This window comes from Gossypium arboreum, chromosome 11 (genome assembly GCF_025698485.1).
Source record: "Gossypium arboreum isolate Shixiya-1 chromosome 11, ASM2569848v2, whole genome shotgun sequence".
In the NCBI taxonomy this organism is placed as follows: domain Eukaryota; kingdom Viridiplantae; phylum Streptophyta; class Magnoliopsida; order Malvales; family Malvaceae; genus Gossypium; species Gossypium arboreum.
Window position 1 is genome coordinate 18,980,826 of NC_069080.1, and position 18,232 is coordinate 18,999,057.

The 18,232-nt window shown below is 32.8% G+C and overlaps 1 protein-coding gene across 1 annotated transcript; it reads left to right on the forward strand.

Moving 5' to 3' along the window:
- Positions 1-11,793: 11,793 nt before the first annotated feature.
- On the forward strand, positions 11,794-13,619 carry LOC108470436 (uncharacterized). Its single transcript, XM_017771746.2, has one exon. The coding sequence runs from the start codon at positions 11,908-11,910 to the stop codon at positions 13,447-13,449; it is 1,542 nt and encodes a 513-aa protein (XP_017627235.1). The 5' UTR covers positions 11,794-11,907; the 3' UTR covers positions 13,450-13,619.
- Positions 13,620-18,232: the final 4,613 nt, after the last annotated feature.

An 18,232-nucleotide genomic window follows, 5' to 3' on the forward strand; every position in this document is an offset into this window, starting at 1 on the left:
ACCTCTGTGGCTACAGGTTCAAACCTTCTACAACGTTTTGAACCCCTCAACTAGGCAGTTAATTGATATAGCAGCCGGTGGTACTCTGAACAATAAAACACCTGAAGAGGCTTATGAGTTTATAGAGGAGATGTCACTGAATAATTATCAGTGGCAAGTCATGAGGACAAAGCCAACAAAAGCAGCTGGTGTTTTTAACTTAGATGCAGTCACCATGTTATCGAATAAGGTAGAACTTTTGAATAACAAAATTAATGGTTTATGTGTTTCTACACAGGTACATCTAGTAATGTAATGTGACGCAAATGGAGATGGAATAAATAATTCAAAATATTTACCCTTCGGTCCTAGTATGGAGAATGAGTAAATAAATTATATGGGTAATAATTCTAGACTTCAAAATAATCCTTATAGTAATAACTATAATGCAAGATGGAGGAACCACCCAAATTTCTCATGGGGTGGTCAAGGAAACCAAATATCACAACCCCCTCCAGGCTTTCAACAACAACCTTATCAGTAAGAGAAGAAACCGAACCTTAAAGAGATGTTGGAAAAATTTATTTCGATGTCAAAGACCCGTTTTCAAAACACCGAGACAGCTTTGAAAAATCAGCAAGCACCAATTTAAGGGCTCAAAAATCAAATTGGACAGCTTGCTAAATTGGTTTCAAAAAGGCAGCAAGGTAGTTTACCTAGTAACACCGAACCCAACCCAAAAGAGCATGTGAAAGCAGTTACACTAAGGAATGGGAAAGTGTTGGCTGAACCTGAAAAGAAGCTGCAATAGGAATTTCATACGAAAAATGACGAGCGGATAAATTCCAAAGTGATTGAAACATCGGTGCTTAAAGAATATAAACCACTGATCCCATATCCAACAAAGTTGAAGAAAGACCGCATGGATGCACAATTTGGTAAATTTCTTAAACTTTTCAAACAGTTGCATATTAACTTACCTTTTGTTGAAGATGCCCACATATTCAAAATTTATGAAGGAGCTATTAACAAATAAAAGGAAGTTTGAGGAGCTATCCATTGTGGAACTCAACGAGGAATATTCAGCTATTCTCCAAAATAAACTACCAACTAAGCTGAAAGATCTAGGAAGTTTTACTATTCCCTATTTTATTGGTAGTTTAAACATTGAGAAGGCATTAGCTGATTTGGGTTTTAGCATTAATTTGATGCCTTATAAAATGTTCAAGCAGTTTGGTCTTGGGGAACCAAAACCCACTAGGATGAATATTCAGTTAGCTAATAGAGTTGTTAAATATCCTAGGGGTTTTATTGAAGATGTCATTGTAAAAGTAGATAAATCCATATTCCCTGTTGATTTTGTTGTGCTTGACATGGATAAGGATGTTGAAGTGCCTTTAATTTTAGGTTGTCATTTTCTAGCTACTGCTAGGGCTATCATTGATGTGGGCGATGGTAAACTTGTGCTTAGGGTAGATGACGAAGAGATTATTTTTAAAATCTATGGTGCCATGCGATTCTCTAGTGAACAAGATGATTCCTGTTAATTTATTGACTTTATTGACCATGTTATTCAAAATTCATTACAGGAAATTATTCATAAAGACACGTTGGAACTGTGTCTTATTTAAGGGGAGGAGGTAAATGATGATACTGCTGTAATAAATCAGACAAAAATTGATTTAAATTCTAATGAGTCTTCACTACGACAAAAGAATTATGAGGGCATTGAGGTAAACGATGAATTAAAATTAAAAATCTCTATTGAAGAACCTTCCAAATTAGAATTAAAGCAATTACCAAGTCACTTAGAGTATGCGTTTTTTGGAAACAATTTTACATTACCAATGATTATTGCTTCAAATTTGAAGCCAAATGAGAAAGATAAGTTATTGCAAGTATTAAAGGAGCATAAAAGAGCTATAACTTGGAAGATTTTTGGCATTAGAGGGATCAGTCCTTCTTTTTACACCCATAAAATTTTGATGGAGGATGAATACAAACCATGTGTGCAAGCTTAAAAACGACTAAATCCTAGCATGAAGAAAGTCGTTAAGGCTGAGATAATTAAACTTCTAGATGCTGGAGTTATTTATCCTATTTCTGATAGTATTTGGGTAACTCCTATACAGGTTGTTCCTAAGAAGGGATGTATGACTCTTATAGCCAACGAGAAGAACGAGTTGATTCCAACGAGAACAGTCACGGGATGGAGAGTTTGTGTTGATTATAGGAAGTTAAACGATTCCACGAGAAAATATCACTTCCCTCTACTATTCATTAATCAAATGTTGGAAAGATTATCTGGGCATATGTATTATTGCTTCCTAGATGGACTCTCTGGTTACTTTCAAATCTCGATGGCTCCCGAGGACCAAGAAAAAACAATATTTACATGTCCATATGGTATGTTTGCTTATCAAAGAATGCCTTTTGGATTATGTAACGCTCTTACTACTTTTCAGCGTTGCATGTTAGCCATTTTTGATAAACTTGTAAAAGACATTATGGAGGTATTTATGGATGGCTTTTCAGTATTTTGTAATTCTTTCCATCTTTGTCTTAAAAACTTAAAACGAGTTCCAATGAGATGTGAGAAAACGAACCTTGTGCTTAATTGGGGAAAATGTCACTTTATGGTTCGAAAAGGGATTGTGTTGGGCCATAAAATTTATAGTAAAGGGATTGAGGTTGATAGAGCAAAAATTGAAACCATTGAAAAATTAGCTCCCCTTAGTTCAGTTAAGGCTATTTGAAGCTTTTTAGGACATGCTCGGTTCTATAGAAGGTTTAATAAAGATTTTTCTAAAATAACTAAGCTTTTAACGAATTTGCTAGAAAAAGATGTGCCCTTAGATTTTAGTCAGGAATGTTTAGAAACATTTAATACTCTTAAAGAAAAATTAATTAATGCTTCGATTGTGGTTGCACTTGATTGGAATTTACCCTTTGAGTTAATGTGTAATGCGACTGATTTTGCAGTAGGTGCGGTTCTTGGACAGTGAAGGGACAAGCATTTTCAACCAATTTATTGTGCCAGTAAGACATTGACAGATGCACAAGAAAATTACACTACTACAGAAAAAGAATTGCTAGCTGTGGTTTTTGCATTCGATAAATTTAGACCATATTTCATATTATCTAAAGTTATTGTTTACACTGACCATTCAGCTCTTCGTTATCTCCTAACTAAATCAGATGCAAAACCTCGAATTATAAGATGGATTTTATTATTATAGGAGTTTGATTTGGAAATCCAGGATAAGAAGGGAGCCGAAAATCTTGCAGCAGTTCACATTTCCAAACTAGAGAATTCACATCTTAAGGAGCTTAATGAGAATGAGATAAATGACTTGTTCCTTGAGGAACAACTTTTGGTTATAACCAATTCTAAAGCCATTTGGTTTGTAGATATCGCAAATTACTTAGTTGCTAACATTCTACCGAAAAGGGTTGACACATCATCAAAAGAAGCATTTCTTTGTCGATGTGAAAATTTATTTTTGGGAGGATCTTTTTCTTTTTCATGTATGTACAGATCAAGTAATTCGGAGGTGTGTTACAAAATCAGGAGTGAGTAAAATCTTGGAACACCGTCACTTAGGACCAACAAGAGAATATTACAGTGGAACTAGGACAACACATAAAACACTTGAATCAGGTTTTTATTGGCACACACTGTTCAAGGACGCTAACAGGTATGTTACTTCTTGTGATAGATGCTAGAGAACAGGTAATATTTCTAAACGTGATGAAATGCCTTAAACTTATATGCTCTCATGTGAAATTTTTGACATTTAGGGCATTAATTTTATAGGCCTATTTCCTAGCTCGTTTGGTAGTAAATACATCCTAGTAAAAGTTGATTATATGTTAAAATGGGTAGAATCTCAAGCTTTACCTAACAACGATGCTAGAGTGGTAGTTCGATTTCTTAAGAAGTTCTTTTCTCGATTTGGAACACCTAGAGCTATTATTTGTGATAGGGGTATGCATTTTTGTAACGCTCAATTTGATAAAGTTCTTAAGAAGTATGTGGTGCATCATAGAACAGCTACCCCTTATCACCCTCAAACTAGTGGACAAGTTGAATTTGCAAATCTAGAACTCAAAAGTATCGTAGAAAAAAATGTAGAGTCAAATAGAAAGGATTGGGTGATAAAAGTAGATGACACTTTATGGGCTTATAGAACTGCCTTTAAAACACCCATAGGAACATCTTTTTACAAACTTGTTTATAGAAAAAGTTGTCATTTACTGTTTGAACTAGAGCACAAAACATTCTGGGCAATAAAATTCCTAAACTATGATCTTAAACTTGCAGGTGAGAAGAGATTGATGCAGCTTAACGAGTTAGATGAGTGGCAAGTGAATGCTTACAAAAACTCGCGACTATATAAAGAAGCAACAAAGCGACGCCATGATACTCATTTGAAGTAGCCCAAACAATTCGCAGCTAGAGATCTTGTCCTTTTATACAATTCTAAGCTCAAGTTGTTTCCCGAAAAGATGAAATCAAGATGGTCGGGTCCATTCATAGCCCAAACGGTCTTCCAATATAGTACAATAGGGTAACCAATCCAGCATATGGCACATTCAAGGTAAACAATCATCGACTCAAACTTTATAGTGGTGACGATTTTAGAAATGATAAAAAGGAACTTCGGCTCCGCAAACTTCCGTAAGTGTGCATATAAGGTAAAGTTGAGCTTAGACTTTGAATAAGCGCTTCTCGGGAGGCAACCTGAGTGTTAACACTGCTAATTTTCTTATTTTAATTTCATGGTATTTTTAATTAATTTTAAAAAAAAGTGTGTTTTTGACCCACACGGCCTGGACACACTGGCGTGTACTTGGTCGTGTGGATCTTAAGAATTAGTTTTAAAATTTTAATAAAATCGACAATAAGTTACACGGCCTAGCAACATGGCTATGTAACCCACATAGCCTGGACACACGGGCGTGTCCTTGGCCGTATAAATCCTGGTACTTAATTTTTAAAAAAATCGACAGAGACACGGCCTAAAATAGTCCACATGGGCGTGTGACACAGTTGTGTGGACCACAAGGGCGTGTTCTAGGCAATGTGAAACCTGGAGCTAATTTTTTCATTTTTAAAATAAGTCAGTGAGTTACACGGGAAAGGCACACGGCCATGTGCAAGACACGGCTAAGCCACACGGGCGTGGGAGAAGAGAAGGAGGTTGCACACGGCCATTCAACACGGCCGTGTGAAGACTGGGTTAAAAATTTTAACGCATACGGGCTGAACAGGAACCACACGATCGTGTGAGATGGTCGTGTGACACGGCCGTGTGGCCCAACACGGGCCTCACACGATCGTGTCACATTTAAAAAACCTAGCCCCCTTCTCATTTTTTATTTTGTCTTTTTCTTCACACTCTCCAACCTTAGCCGTCGTCAGCCTTCCTCTCACCATTTTGACCGGCCACCTCTCTCTTACCTTCCCCATGCTCGCACCTCCTTCACCGTCCTTCAACTACACCCCTAGCCACCAATAAATCTGCCCCTTTTCCATTCCTCTCCCCTTTCCTTCAACACACACACGAACTACCCCTCACAACTCCCATATCTCCCTTGACCTCCCTCTTCTCCTCTTCACCCTCTCTCAACCCCGCGCCACAAGCCTCGACCCCTATTTCCGTACCTCCTAACACCCTCCTCACCCTTTTTCATTCCCTTCTTCCCTATCGAACCACCCCCATTCCACCCACTCACGTCGCACAACCCTGCCTCAACCTCTTCCATCGCTGTCGCATACCTTCGACTATCTCATTGGAACCACCACCGTCGATTATATTTCTTTTGACCTATTATTATTATTATTATTATTATTTCTTTATTTATTTCTTTGTTAATATTATTTTACTTTATTATTTTTACTACTTTTACTTATTTCTTTATTTATTCTTGATTATTTAGTTTTTTAATTGTTGATTTTTTTATTCTTAATATAGTTCGGACATGTTTATTATTTTCTTTTACTTTATTTATTTTATTTTATTTTATTCCTTTCATTCGATGTTGTTATCCATTTCTTTTGTTTTAATTGATTTTATTTTTATTTTATTGTTGCTAGTCTTAATTATTCATTTTATTATTTCTCATTATTAGTTTCATTTATTCTTACTATGTTTTTGTTTGGTATTGGCATTTTACTTATTAGTTATATCATGTTAATAGTTAATTTCGTTATTAGTCCAATTGTCGAGCTTAACTTTGATTTTGATTTCCTATTAGCTTATATCTATCATCTTGGTTCATCCATTTAAGTTGTTTGAATGCTTTATTGTAGATTCATTATGATGAACATATGCGGCAAGTGTAAGGTCGCCGTCCCTGCTTTGAAAAAGCGGAAGACCCTTGGTGCGACCTCTTCCTCGAGTACCTTCACCGAGGTTCGTTCCCTTATCTCTGATTTTTGGTGGGTCTTCAGGAGGATTTATTTCAACTCATTCGACAGCGCCCACTAGGCCTAGGCCAATGTATTGATTGGGCCGCGTTGGAGCAGGTCCACCTAGCTAATCACGTGCGCGTCTTTATCACTACAGGCCTATGAGACCGATTTTTCTCCATCATTGAGCCCACATACGTGGAGCTTACTTTGGAGTTTTATACTACATTTATTCTACAGCAGGTGATGATGACTCATGACGAACTAGCACAATCACTTTAAGACACGGTAGCCTGGTGCGCTAGATGAGTGTCATTGAGTTCGGCAATGCTATGAGACTCTACACTGAGGAGTTTATGAGTGCTGAGAACTTCTTCTGCCTACATCGAGACATCAATTACTTACCATCTCATTTTTGGGCAGAGCTTACAGTGAGTAGGCAACTTTATGACGTGAGTCGCTCGAAGGCGACTTTTCTCTCTCAGGCCTTACGGTATCTTTATGCCCTTTTAGCTCACACTTTGACTGGTAGGAGAGAGAGCACCAGAGTCATCAGTACTACTGATGCTTATTATCTATGGAGCATGGCCACCGGACATATCTTTGATTTGGCATACTTCATCGCCTTAACCTTCCGTCATCAGACTGACCGCCACAAGAAAGTCCCATCAGTTTAGGCCCTTATGTGACTCGATTTGTTCAACACTTCGGTCTCCTCGACACACCGGAGCAGTCCTTTACACTTACATTCGTCGGCTAGATATCCCCACAAGGAATCTCGAACATGATCCATATGAGGATGATTGAGCGGCTTCGTGGACTGGATCCTTTTCAATACCAACTATTTCATTCTGACGTTCAGAATGAACCTGAGGACTTCACTAATGATGTTCCTCTCCATCACGAGGACTCACCTCAACCTTCACCTTCGAGTCACCATCCTGTTTCTTCTGCTGCTACTTTAGCGGACCTCTCTGAGCTGTTCACTCGTTTCGAGCAGCATTACTTTCAAATGTTTGACAGTATTGATGCGATATTGCAGTAGATCTATGAACATCTCCATATCTCCTCCTCAGCGCTGACGACTCACAACACCGACACGTCTGATGATGAGGACCATTAAGTCCATTCGTTTTTTATTTTTATTTTTATGTTTATTGTTATTTTCTTAAACTTATTTCATTTTTATATTTTGAACTATACTTTTATTTTTATGGTTGTTTCTAATCGAGTTTTAATCTCTTAATCTTTTTCACTATTTGTGTTTATTTTCTTATTAGTTTATTCGAAATCGTGCTCTACGTTTAGATTTGACTACAATCCCTTTTTTTTACTATTATGGGGCTTTCATCCAATATTCAAGGCAGTTTCAGTTTTCTCCCATTCTTATGACATTCTTTTTATATGTGATAATCTATGTTTGTACATTGGAGAAAATGTACATCTTAAGTATGGGGAGGTTATTTATACAATTAATAGAAAATCCCAAAATTATGTCTTATGTTTAAGTAATTTTCTCATACTATTATTAGAATGAATTTTTATTAATTTGTGATTTTTATTGATATGTTTTAGATTAATTTGCTGATAATTGTGTATTGGTTGATTTAAACTTTAAGAAATGAAAAAATCAAGCATGATAAGTTAATTTTTAGAATTCAAAATTTTAGGTTGTTTCTATGATTTGAGGTATTATCTTGAAGTTTTAGATTTGCAAGACTGACATAAAAAACCATAATTTTTTGTGAGATTTTGAGCCTTTAGAGCATACATTTTTCTTGTTCATTTTTATTATTGGTTATGAGTGTGTCAATATTGATTTTTTATTCTAGAACTTGCTTCGATTATGCATGTCGAGACCGCACCTTTGATTTGATATGCTGAGATGATAAAGATACTTAGGTTTTAACCCACTTATCTCATAAAAAGTCTACCTACATAATTAACCCTTAATGAACCCCTTTGAGCTTAACACACCGTTTCTTGATTCACCCATTAATTTTAACCCATAACTCATTTTTTTTGTTCATTGAGAATTTTTCCTGTTTTATTGACTCTATTTTTTATCGATATTTGATTTGGTTAATTACCTGATTAAGCCTTTTATTTAAGTTGCTGAATTATTTCTTCTTATTCTCAAAAATAAAAAATAAAAAAAATAAAAAAATACATATATACTGATTATTATTTAGTTCTATGTTAATTGAGCTTGAACAGTTAAATTCATATTTTGAAAAGAAGCTCGTGTTATTCTTGAATAGGTTTCGATTGATGTAATTGTTTTTAATTCAGCATTTATTTATTTTTCTAGTTTGGTAATTTATCAATTTAATCTCTATTTTAACCAACTTTTTCAGCCTTTCTCCACAACCTTTAACCTAAGCCTCATTACAATCTCTTAAAGACCTTTTGATTTGTATATCATCTCATTTAATAGTGGTGGAGATTTGATTTTCATGCAAGTCTATGGTAATGACTTTTCATGTTTAACTATTGAGTGCTTATTTTTGGACCTTAAACACTTTGAGTGATTTGAGTGAATTTTTAGGGATGATGTTGATTCTTGTCAATTTTGAATTAAAGGTAATTACTTAGATGAGGGGAAATAACCATGTTTTCATGCTTTAAAAATATTCGACTTGGATTGTTTGAATCTTTAGTACTCTTTTAGTTAAATTATCAATGTATGATTATTTGTAAATTATGACGAAACATTATTGATGAGAATTATAAGTTGAGAAAGATTAATTTTTAATTATGAGTTGAGGATTTTGCTTGAGGACAAGCAAATGCTTAACTATGGGGATATTTGATAAGCCATTAAAGTAACATATTTTTAATCACATTCTTGATGCGTTTTTGGATGATTTATTATGTAAATTCGTGAATTTGATGCTTCTAATCCTTTAAATTCATGTTTTTATAGGTGAGCATAGGGGAGCGGAAGGAGCGAAAAATAAGCCAAAATCGGGCAAAAAGAGTTGTTTTCAGTATCTACACGGCCTAGGCATTTCCACTCGGGCTGGCCACACGCCCATGTGCCAGCCCGTGTCGATATCGTTCCCTGTTTTCCAAACACGCAGCAAAACCCAATTTTTAGGTTTTCTAAGTATTCTAAAGTCTATAAATATCAATTAGAAGAAGATCTAAAGGGGACACTCAGAGAAGATTGAAGAAATTACTCGAAGAACACCATCGAAGCCAACTCAGAAATAGATTTCCTTCAAGATTGAAGATCTCCTTTTAACTTCTTTTGAAGTTTTAGTGAATTTCTTTAAGTCTTGTAGTTTTTTTGATTTTGAGATGTTTTCACTTCAGATTATGAACTAAATTCTCTAGATACCTAGGGAAGATGAAACTTATGACGAATCTTATTATTTAATTTCTGAATTACATGATAAATACTTGATTCTTGTTCTCAATTATGTATGCTTATTTTGTGCTTTAATATTTTAAGGATATTAATTCATGTTTAATGTTTTTATTTCAGTAGAGCAAAAGTCCATGTTTAAGAGTAGATCTATCATAATTGAGTAGAGTTACATGCAATACAAGAATTTAGGACGACATAAATCTACCGGACTAGAGTCAAATCTAATAGGGGAATCCATAGATCGAGTTAATGCAACAATAAGGATTTTAATTAGAAAGAGATTTCAATTAATCAACCTAGAGTCAGTTGTTCTTACTCTCGAAAGAGATATTAACATAATTTAGAGATTTCTACGGATCAAGACACAAGTGAATAAATTATTTAATTCAGATTCGGAATAATAAGTGAAGTCCAGGTGGATTCTTTCCTGGGTATTATCTTTCTCTTTGGTTATCTTCAAATATTTTCCTAATTAATTCTCTGTTGCGTTTTTCGTTAATTTAGATTAGTAAATTTAGATTAAAACAATCATCCCAATTTATTAGCTAGATAATAGAAAAATAGTAATTACTAGTACTTTTAGTCATCGTGGATACAATATTCCTTACTCACCATAGCTATACTATTGTTTGATAGGTGCATTTGCCTTTGTCATAATTCTAATTAGTTTAGTGACCATCAATAATAAAGCTGACGAAATCAAGAAATCGAGTTGAGCTGACAATTCCATTTGATTCAGTTCAATTTCGATTAGATAATATCATTAAACCATAATTCAATTTAAGTTTATTCCATTGATCACCTAAAAGTAAAAAAAGAACATTTGGAAATTTAAAAAAAAAAAAAACCCAATATTGTTTGAACATATAAGTTCAATATATAGACCCATTTAAAACCCAAAACAAAACTTATTGCTTCTAAATTCTAAATATGACTTTGGTTTAAATCTAATTCAATGTCAGCCTCTCATGAATTCATTGTTTATTTATTATTGTTGCTATAACTTCAAAGAATTTAAGTGTTCATCTCTTTTTACTTACTGTGTTCTTTTTTATTATTATTGTTCTTAAGACTTCTAATATTATGGTTATGATTATTAACATTTGATTATGTTCAATAAAATTGAGAATGATTAAATTAACATTTAATTACATTTTTAATAAACATTTATAATTATTGTACCCCACATCCAACTCAGTTATCGTGTCCAAATGAAGAGTACTATATTAGTTGTCAAAACAACTAAAACTAGTTTTTCTTTTAATAACAACTCAAGCATCATACATTTATCATATTATACAAACCATTCATTTCAATGTAAACAAGTTAAAAGCATTAAAATACTTTAGAATCACTGGAAAACAAGTTGAAGTGATATTAATTAAAACAACTAGAACTAGTTCTCATTAAACATCAACATAATATCCTCCTTTTATCACACTTTAAAAACATTTATACCCATTAAAAATAAATTGTGACGCTTTCTTGCATGTGAATAACGGTTTTGTTATTATTCTATGTTTATTATATTATGGTATTAAAATTAAATATAAATGAAATGATAAAATTTAACACATTCATATATTATTTTAGATTTATTATAGTTATAAACAACTTAAAGTAATATTTATTTTTTATAAAATAAATAAAATTTTAATAAATTTATAATTAAATTAAGACTCGATTACTAGACAATACGAATTCAATGAAAGAGATTATATATAATATAGATATTTCTTATTGTACCGTATTTTCATGTTATTTCCTCATTCATTGTATTTTTTCAGTAAAATATTTATGCGACAAATTTTACACAATGTAATATTTGTAACCCCTAATAAATTTTATGTGTAAATATTATAATATATTTTTGCATATTAATAGTTTATTTTACATAAATTTTGATACCCCATGTATTCATTTTATCTGAAATAATATTTTAATTATTTGTAATTTGTATAATATTATAAAAATTAATTAAATTAAAATTTAAAACCGAAACGTATTTAAAAATGAAATTATATTTTACAGAAGGAAGCCAGCGACGCATTCTGCTGTATAAATAAAAGATAAGAGATAAAACAATGGAATCCCTAAAACCAAATTTCAATTTCTCTGAAAACCCTATTTCTGAGACACGATGCTTCGATCTCCAGGCCACTCTCCCCGTCACGTTTCGTCACCGTCTCCGTCTCCGTCTCCATATTCTGACAACGCTCTTCGATTTCCTACCTCTTCTTCCTCAATCACCCCAAGTGGTCCTACCAAGAAACGCTCCCGCGTCCTCGACGAAGATTCCTACGTCGCCGCCATCGAGAAGATCGTTGAACGCGATTTCTTCCCCGATATTTCCAAGCTCCGAGACCGACTTGATTGGCTAGAAGCCGTCAAGACCGGCGATCCGATTCAAATCCGTGATGCCCAATTGAAGATCATCGAGCGCCGCGGCAAAAAGGTAAATAATGCAAATTCCGAGGGTAGAGGCCTAACGCAAACCCCTGGTTCTACTTTTACGAGGAATTTTACTCCTTTTGATGGAATTGATGGCAAAACCCCCCAAACCCCAAGTGTTTTAGGTAGGGGATTATCCGGTGAGGGTGATTGTAGGGAAAGCGAGGAAGAGGTTGATACGAATTTGTCCTTAGATGAGTTTTTTAGGAGGTATACGAGCGAGGATAACGATAGTTTTTCTAAGATTTTAGAGAAGGTTAACAGGAAGAAGAAAGAGAAGTATGGGTATTTAACCCAGAGCGAAAATACGGAGGGGGATGTTGAATTAATCGAGGATGTGAATAGGGATAGGATCACTGATGGATATGGAACGTCTGATCAGCCAACGAGCACATTGGAAGGGTGGAAATATACGGCCAAGAATTTACTGATGTATCATCCTGCTGATCGGGGTGAGGCCCCGTTGACTGAGGAGGAACGAGCAATAAGATTGAAGGGTTTGACAAAGGAGATAAATCGTGGTAACACACGATTTCATGGTAAAGTGATGGATTCTAGGCCAAGAGATGATGGATCCGTGGAGGTGTTATATACTCCTGTTGCCGGTGCGACTCCAATGCCTATGTCAGGTAGGGATCAGGATAAGGGCAAAAAGTATGATTTGGAGGATTTGAGGAAGACCCCAAATCAGTTTTATGTCGAATCTGGGAAGAAAGCCGAGAATGGTTATAGTTTTGTAAGAACACCTTCACCTGCACCAGGTGTCGATGAATCCCCCTTTATTACGTGGGGTGAAATCGAAGGGACACCTTTGAGGTTGGAAGCTGAGGATACACCAATTGATATTGGTGGTAGCGGTGATGGGCCTCATTTTAAGATTCCTTGTCCTCCTGCCAGAGATGTGAAGGCACACTCCTTATCAAGGGATGCAGCTCGGAAATTGAGAGAGAGGTCAAAGATGTTTAAGAAGCCACCGTTGCCCTCACCTTATAGAGGGGGTAGTGCTAGTCCAAGTGTACGTACGCTTTCCCCTGCTGCCCAGAAATTTGTAAGAAGTGCAATTGCAAAGTCCTCTTCATCAGTGGATGAAACTCTTCGTGCCAGTTATCGAGGTGCAAGCCCTGGGGTGTCTACTCCTAAAAGCGTAAGAAGTGTTTCAAGGTTTGGAAGGGATGGCAGCATGAATTCCAGATCACCTTCTGTAAGGGAGGGTTCTAATCCTCCATGGTAATAGTTGTCTTAAAGTACCAATGGTATTATAGTTTGATGCTACTGACTTGTTTGTACCCATTTGTGTTTAAACGGTAGATGTATGTACTACCATTTCAGGGTTTTTTATCATCTTAGTTTTGGTTTTTTTCTTTTTCTTTTAATGAAAATATAAGACATTCAAATATGAAATGTGCTCCATTTTGTTACATAAAATCTTATTATCTGGCATTGACTTGGATGATTATAATCCATAAAGCTCTCTGATTGTTGGGATATATATTAGGAAATGGGATAGGATGGCTCCGTTACTGCCCATGGCAAAGGGTATAAAGATGAAAGTACCTATATGCTCTACATGATTTTGTTCTGTAAGATTAGAATAGCATCTTATGCGACATAAGTCTATTTGAGAATCTCAAAAGATTGATGTATGACTTGACCCTTTTGTATGAAGAGATGAATGAGGCACTTTCTGGGCTAAGCACAACTGTTCAGAGAGGTAGTGAATTCGGACCCAATGTTTTACATAGCTGGGAGGACAGCTATTGACTACTATAAATAGTGTTAATGTCAAAAGTGATTGAAGGTCTGGATGTAACGAGATCATGGTTTTAGGTTTCTGATGCTCTGCAAGGAACCACCACTATCTTCTGACGGTGATGCAGAATTGGCATTGTGTTTAGAACTTAGAAGAGCATATAGAGGAAGGGAATGAGATATCCCTAAATGGTACTTGAACTAATGTCTGCATAGCTAAAGCAGCAGTTAACTAGTAATGGATATGGGAATGGCAGGCTAGTATATTTGATAGGAGAGGAGCCCGTGAGGTAGATCAGGAGCGATGCATCCTTCTCTGGTTTAAATTACAAATATATTTTCTTACCCATACGGATATTTGAATTATATTTTTTAGTTAAATTATCCTAGCATTTAGGAAAAAAAAATCTTTTAATCAAACACGTTACACTAACTAATTCAAAAAAATTAATTAATAACGAAAATGATTTAGGAGAAAAATTATCTACGAAAATGGACTATTTTCAACCGTATCCAAATGCGTTGCTACTATGTTAGGCGGCATCAACTTGCTTTTCCCTCAATCATGCTTTAATCATTGCTTAACACATTAATGTTATCGGATTGAAGTGTTGTTATATAAAACGTTTAAGGACTTGATTAAGCAATTATCCTTTTTAGATTGGCCGAAAAAGGAATGTGGTCGAATCAAATTAAATGGTTTTCAACCTTTGATCTATTTGTATGTTAGGTTTGTCTCTTTTAAAGTTAAAAATATCCCTTAAAATATATGAATAATAAAAATAAATCCTTTTTATTTTTTATTTTTCTAAAATAAATTAAATTAAAAAATATATAAAATTCTTATTTAAAATTATCCAAATATATCCCTAAAAAATTTCTTCAAATTTATCTAACTTTAAACATTCAATTTATTCCTAGCATATTTGAATTTAAAATAAATAAATAATGAGAAGAGTTTATTTTTCAATTTATTACCTAGCATATTTGAATTTAGATAAATTGAAAATAAAAAAATGTCTAATTTAGATAAAATAGACATAGTGGCGGAACCATTGGGCACGGTTGAAAACAATCTATTTTCGTAAATAATTTATTTTCCAATTTATTTTCATAATTAAATGATTTTTATATTATTTATATAAAAAAGTCATTTTCTTTGCAATCCTCTTATTATTATTTTACTCAACTTCTTCAGTATATAGATTTCATGATTTATCTAAATTTTTAATATTATTATAGAGGTTCACTCAACATTAACTATTAGAGAAGAATGGAGAAAGTTATTTATAAGAAAAATATTACAAATATTTATAAGAAAAAACGAATATAAATTTTTAAAAAGAAGAAGCTAAAGGACATAATATTTAACTTTTTTGGATTTTTAATTAAAATTGCCGCATGTCAAAAAAATGATAGCTTAAGAGATTTTATTTAATGGCTAAGATAATTTAGGTAACAGAATATAATTTAGGTTTCATTTTAGATAACGATAAATAATTTTAGATATAACTTGTGATAATAATAAAAAAAGTTGATATATCAATTTAAAAAAAATAGTATAATTTAGATATTAATTTGTAATTTAAGCATATTTTATTAATATATTTGGGATGGAGTGTTTTGAACAGATTTTGATAGCCTTAAGTCCCCAACGGAACATAGTGATCCTTTTCAGAATGATCTTCGAGGACCTGGATTTTTCTGGAAAAAGAAAACAGGGATGTGATCCTGGTTCTCTTTGGTTTTGAAAAAAAATGATTTTACCTCACTTTATTTTGCTTTTTCCAAAATCAATTTGGCACCAAACCCAATTTTATCGTTTTGGATTGGTTGGATCCATCAATTTTAAAATATTTTAATATATTATTTTAAAGCTTTTTTCTCTAATTTAAATATAAAGCATTTGTTTTTATATTATAAAATATTATAATTAATTATAAATTAACAAAAAATAATCAAATTGATTCTAATTACGGTTTTTGAACTTATGTGCTAGAAATTAAACCGAATTGAATATATTTAAATAATAATTGACCTAAAATCAAACCTAATTCAATAATATCTAACATTATAATTCAAATTAAATTTTATTTTACTGATGAGGCTTTAGTTTATTGGGAAAACGGAGGTCTTGAATATTAAAGTTTAAAATCTATTATTCGTAATATATGTGGGTTTCGAAGTTTTACCATGTGCTTATGTTATGAGTGGATTTTAGTCCGAGTTAATTAACTTTGTTTGAATTTTTATAGTTTTTACTCCATTTATGTTGTAGTTATTTAATTTTACTTATTCGAATATCTTTGTATTATGTTGTGATGTAATAATTTAATTTTACTAATTTGTAATATGGATTTATAGTTTAATGGTAGCATATCCTATATTTTTACATTTATTGAAAATTTTCCAAAAAATTGAATTTTCTTTTCCAAATTTCACACTAAAAAGTAGTAATGGATATGGAAGTAGTGAAAGTACCTAGTAAAGGCATAATTAGAAAATTGCGAGTTTAGTTTGGTGGTGATGGGTAACTAAGTAATTTTAAAATTTACAAGGTAAAAAGGGGTAAGGATTACAAAGAAAGGGGCAAAAATCCGGTGTACTCGTCATGAATTAATTAATATGAGATTGGTCTTTTCACTAAATAGCAGAATAAAAGACAATGGATCGTTGTTTCAGCTTTGGTGCTTTTTCCAACTTTACCTTCTTTTTTCTCCCAATAACAAATCATCCTATTGATTATGTTTGTGTCATATGGCTACAATTTTAGTACGATAAAATTCGTGGTTTTAGGTTATTTTTTATATTTAAATTCATTTAAGTCAAACTCTGAAAAAAAAGAAAAAACTTATATTAAATAGAAAAGTCAAAAGAGAATAACAACACATTAAGTGTTATAAATACAATTGACTGATCATAAATAGTTGAGCTCTCCTAATTTAAAGGTACAAATCGAATTACATCAACCATTGAGATTAATACCTATTTACAATATAATTCTAAGGTAATTAATCTCTATACAATTTTATCTTTTAGGATTTCTAATAATTATATTGGTAACTCTAGTTTTATTAGAGTGTTTCATTGGATCACTGAGACTATTAGTAAGTGAGTTTTTTCTTATATTCCACGAATCGAGCCAGTTCAAGTCGGTTAAATAAACTCTATTTAATTAGTTGACCTCTATAAGACATTTTGCGTATATTTATCATGAGCTTATATACGTAAACGGTGACATATGCCTCACCTATTCTCTAGTTAATTAGTTTATTGTCTTATTTCACACTACAATTTTCATTTTCATTTTCAATTTATTTATTTATTTATTTATTTTGCTAAAAACTCAAACAAATGGTAAAACTCACATCTTTTTAACAAGAAAATATATAAAACCTATTCCGCAACCTAAAATAAAAATTAAAGCCTAATGTTTGTTAGCACCAATAGTGAAATATGAGGAAAAACCAAGAAAGAAAATGGACACTTTTCCTTATTTTCTGGAAAACCCAGTTTAGGATTTTGAAGTGCTTAAAAGTAAATAAAAAACAAATGTCTTTTTTTTTTTTTTCCAACCAGAAGCAAATGTCGAAGTCCGGCTAAGGGAGGAGAAAATGAGGGTTTTTTTTTATTTAAATAATACGAAAAAATGTGTTATTTACGAATTTCAGGTAGGAAAAAATTTATTTATGAAAATGAATTGAAAAAAGTGATGACGCTAACTTGTTAAACAACAATAAAAAACATTTTAAATTAAAAAGGATGTCGTCAACATGTCAAGCCACACCCCTTTTTTACACCACTCCTACCTTTCTTTTTTTTTTAGTTTTATAATTTTATAATTTATAGTTTTCATAATTTAATTGTATTTCATAAAAATGGTTGAGTTATTTTATCTTTATAATTTTATTTTTTAATATTTAGAATAATAACCGAGTTGATAATGTATACACATTGAGAACGAAATATATTGAATTTTTAAAAATAGAATCAATTTGATAAAATATGTAAAATATTAAGGACTGAATTTATTATTATACCAATAAAAAAAAAAGTCACATTGGCATTCCGTTTAGTGACCAAATACATTTTAATGACAGAGTGACTAGAATTAGAAATTCAACTAACGAGAGTGGCGAAAATAACAAAAAAAAAATTTTTCGATGACCAAAATAGGAACTCGCTAAAAAACTATAGTGACTATTTAGGCAGTTTATACTAAGGTAGTATTTGGTATGATTGAGAGTGATCACTTTCTTAAAAAT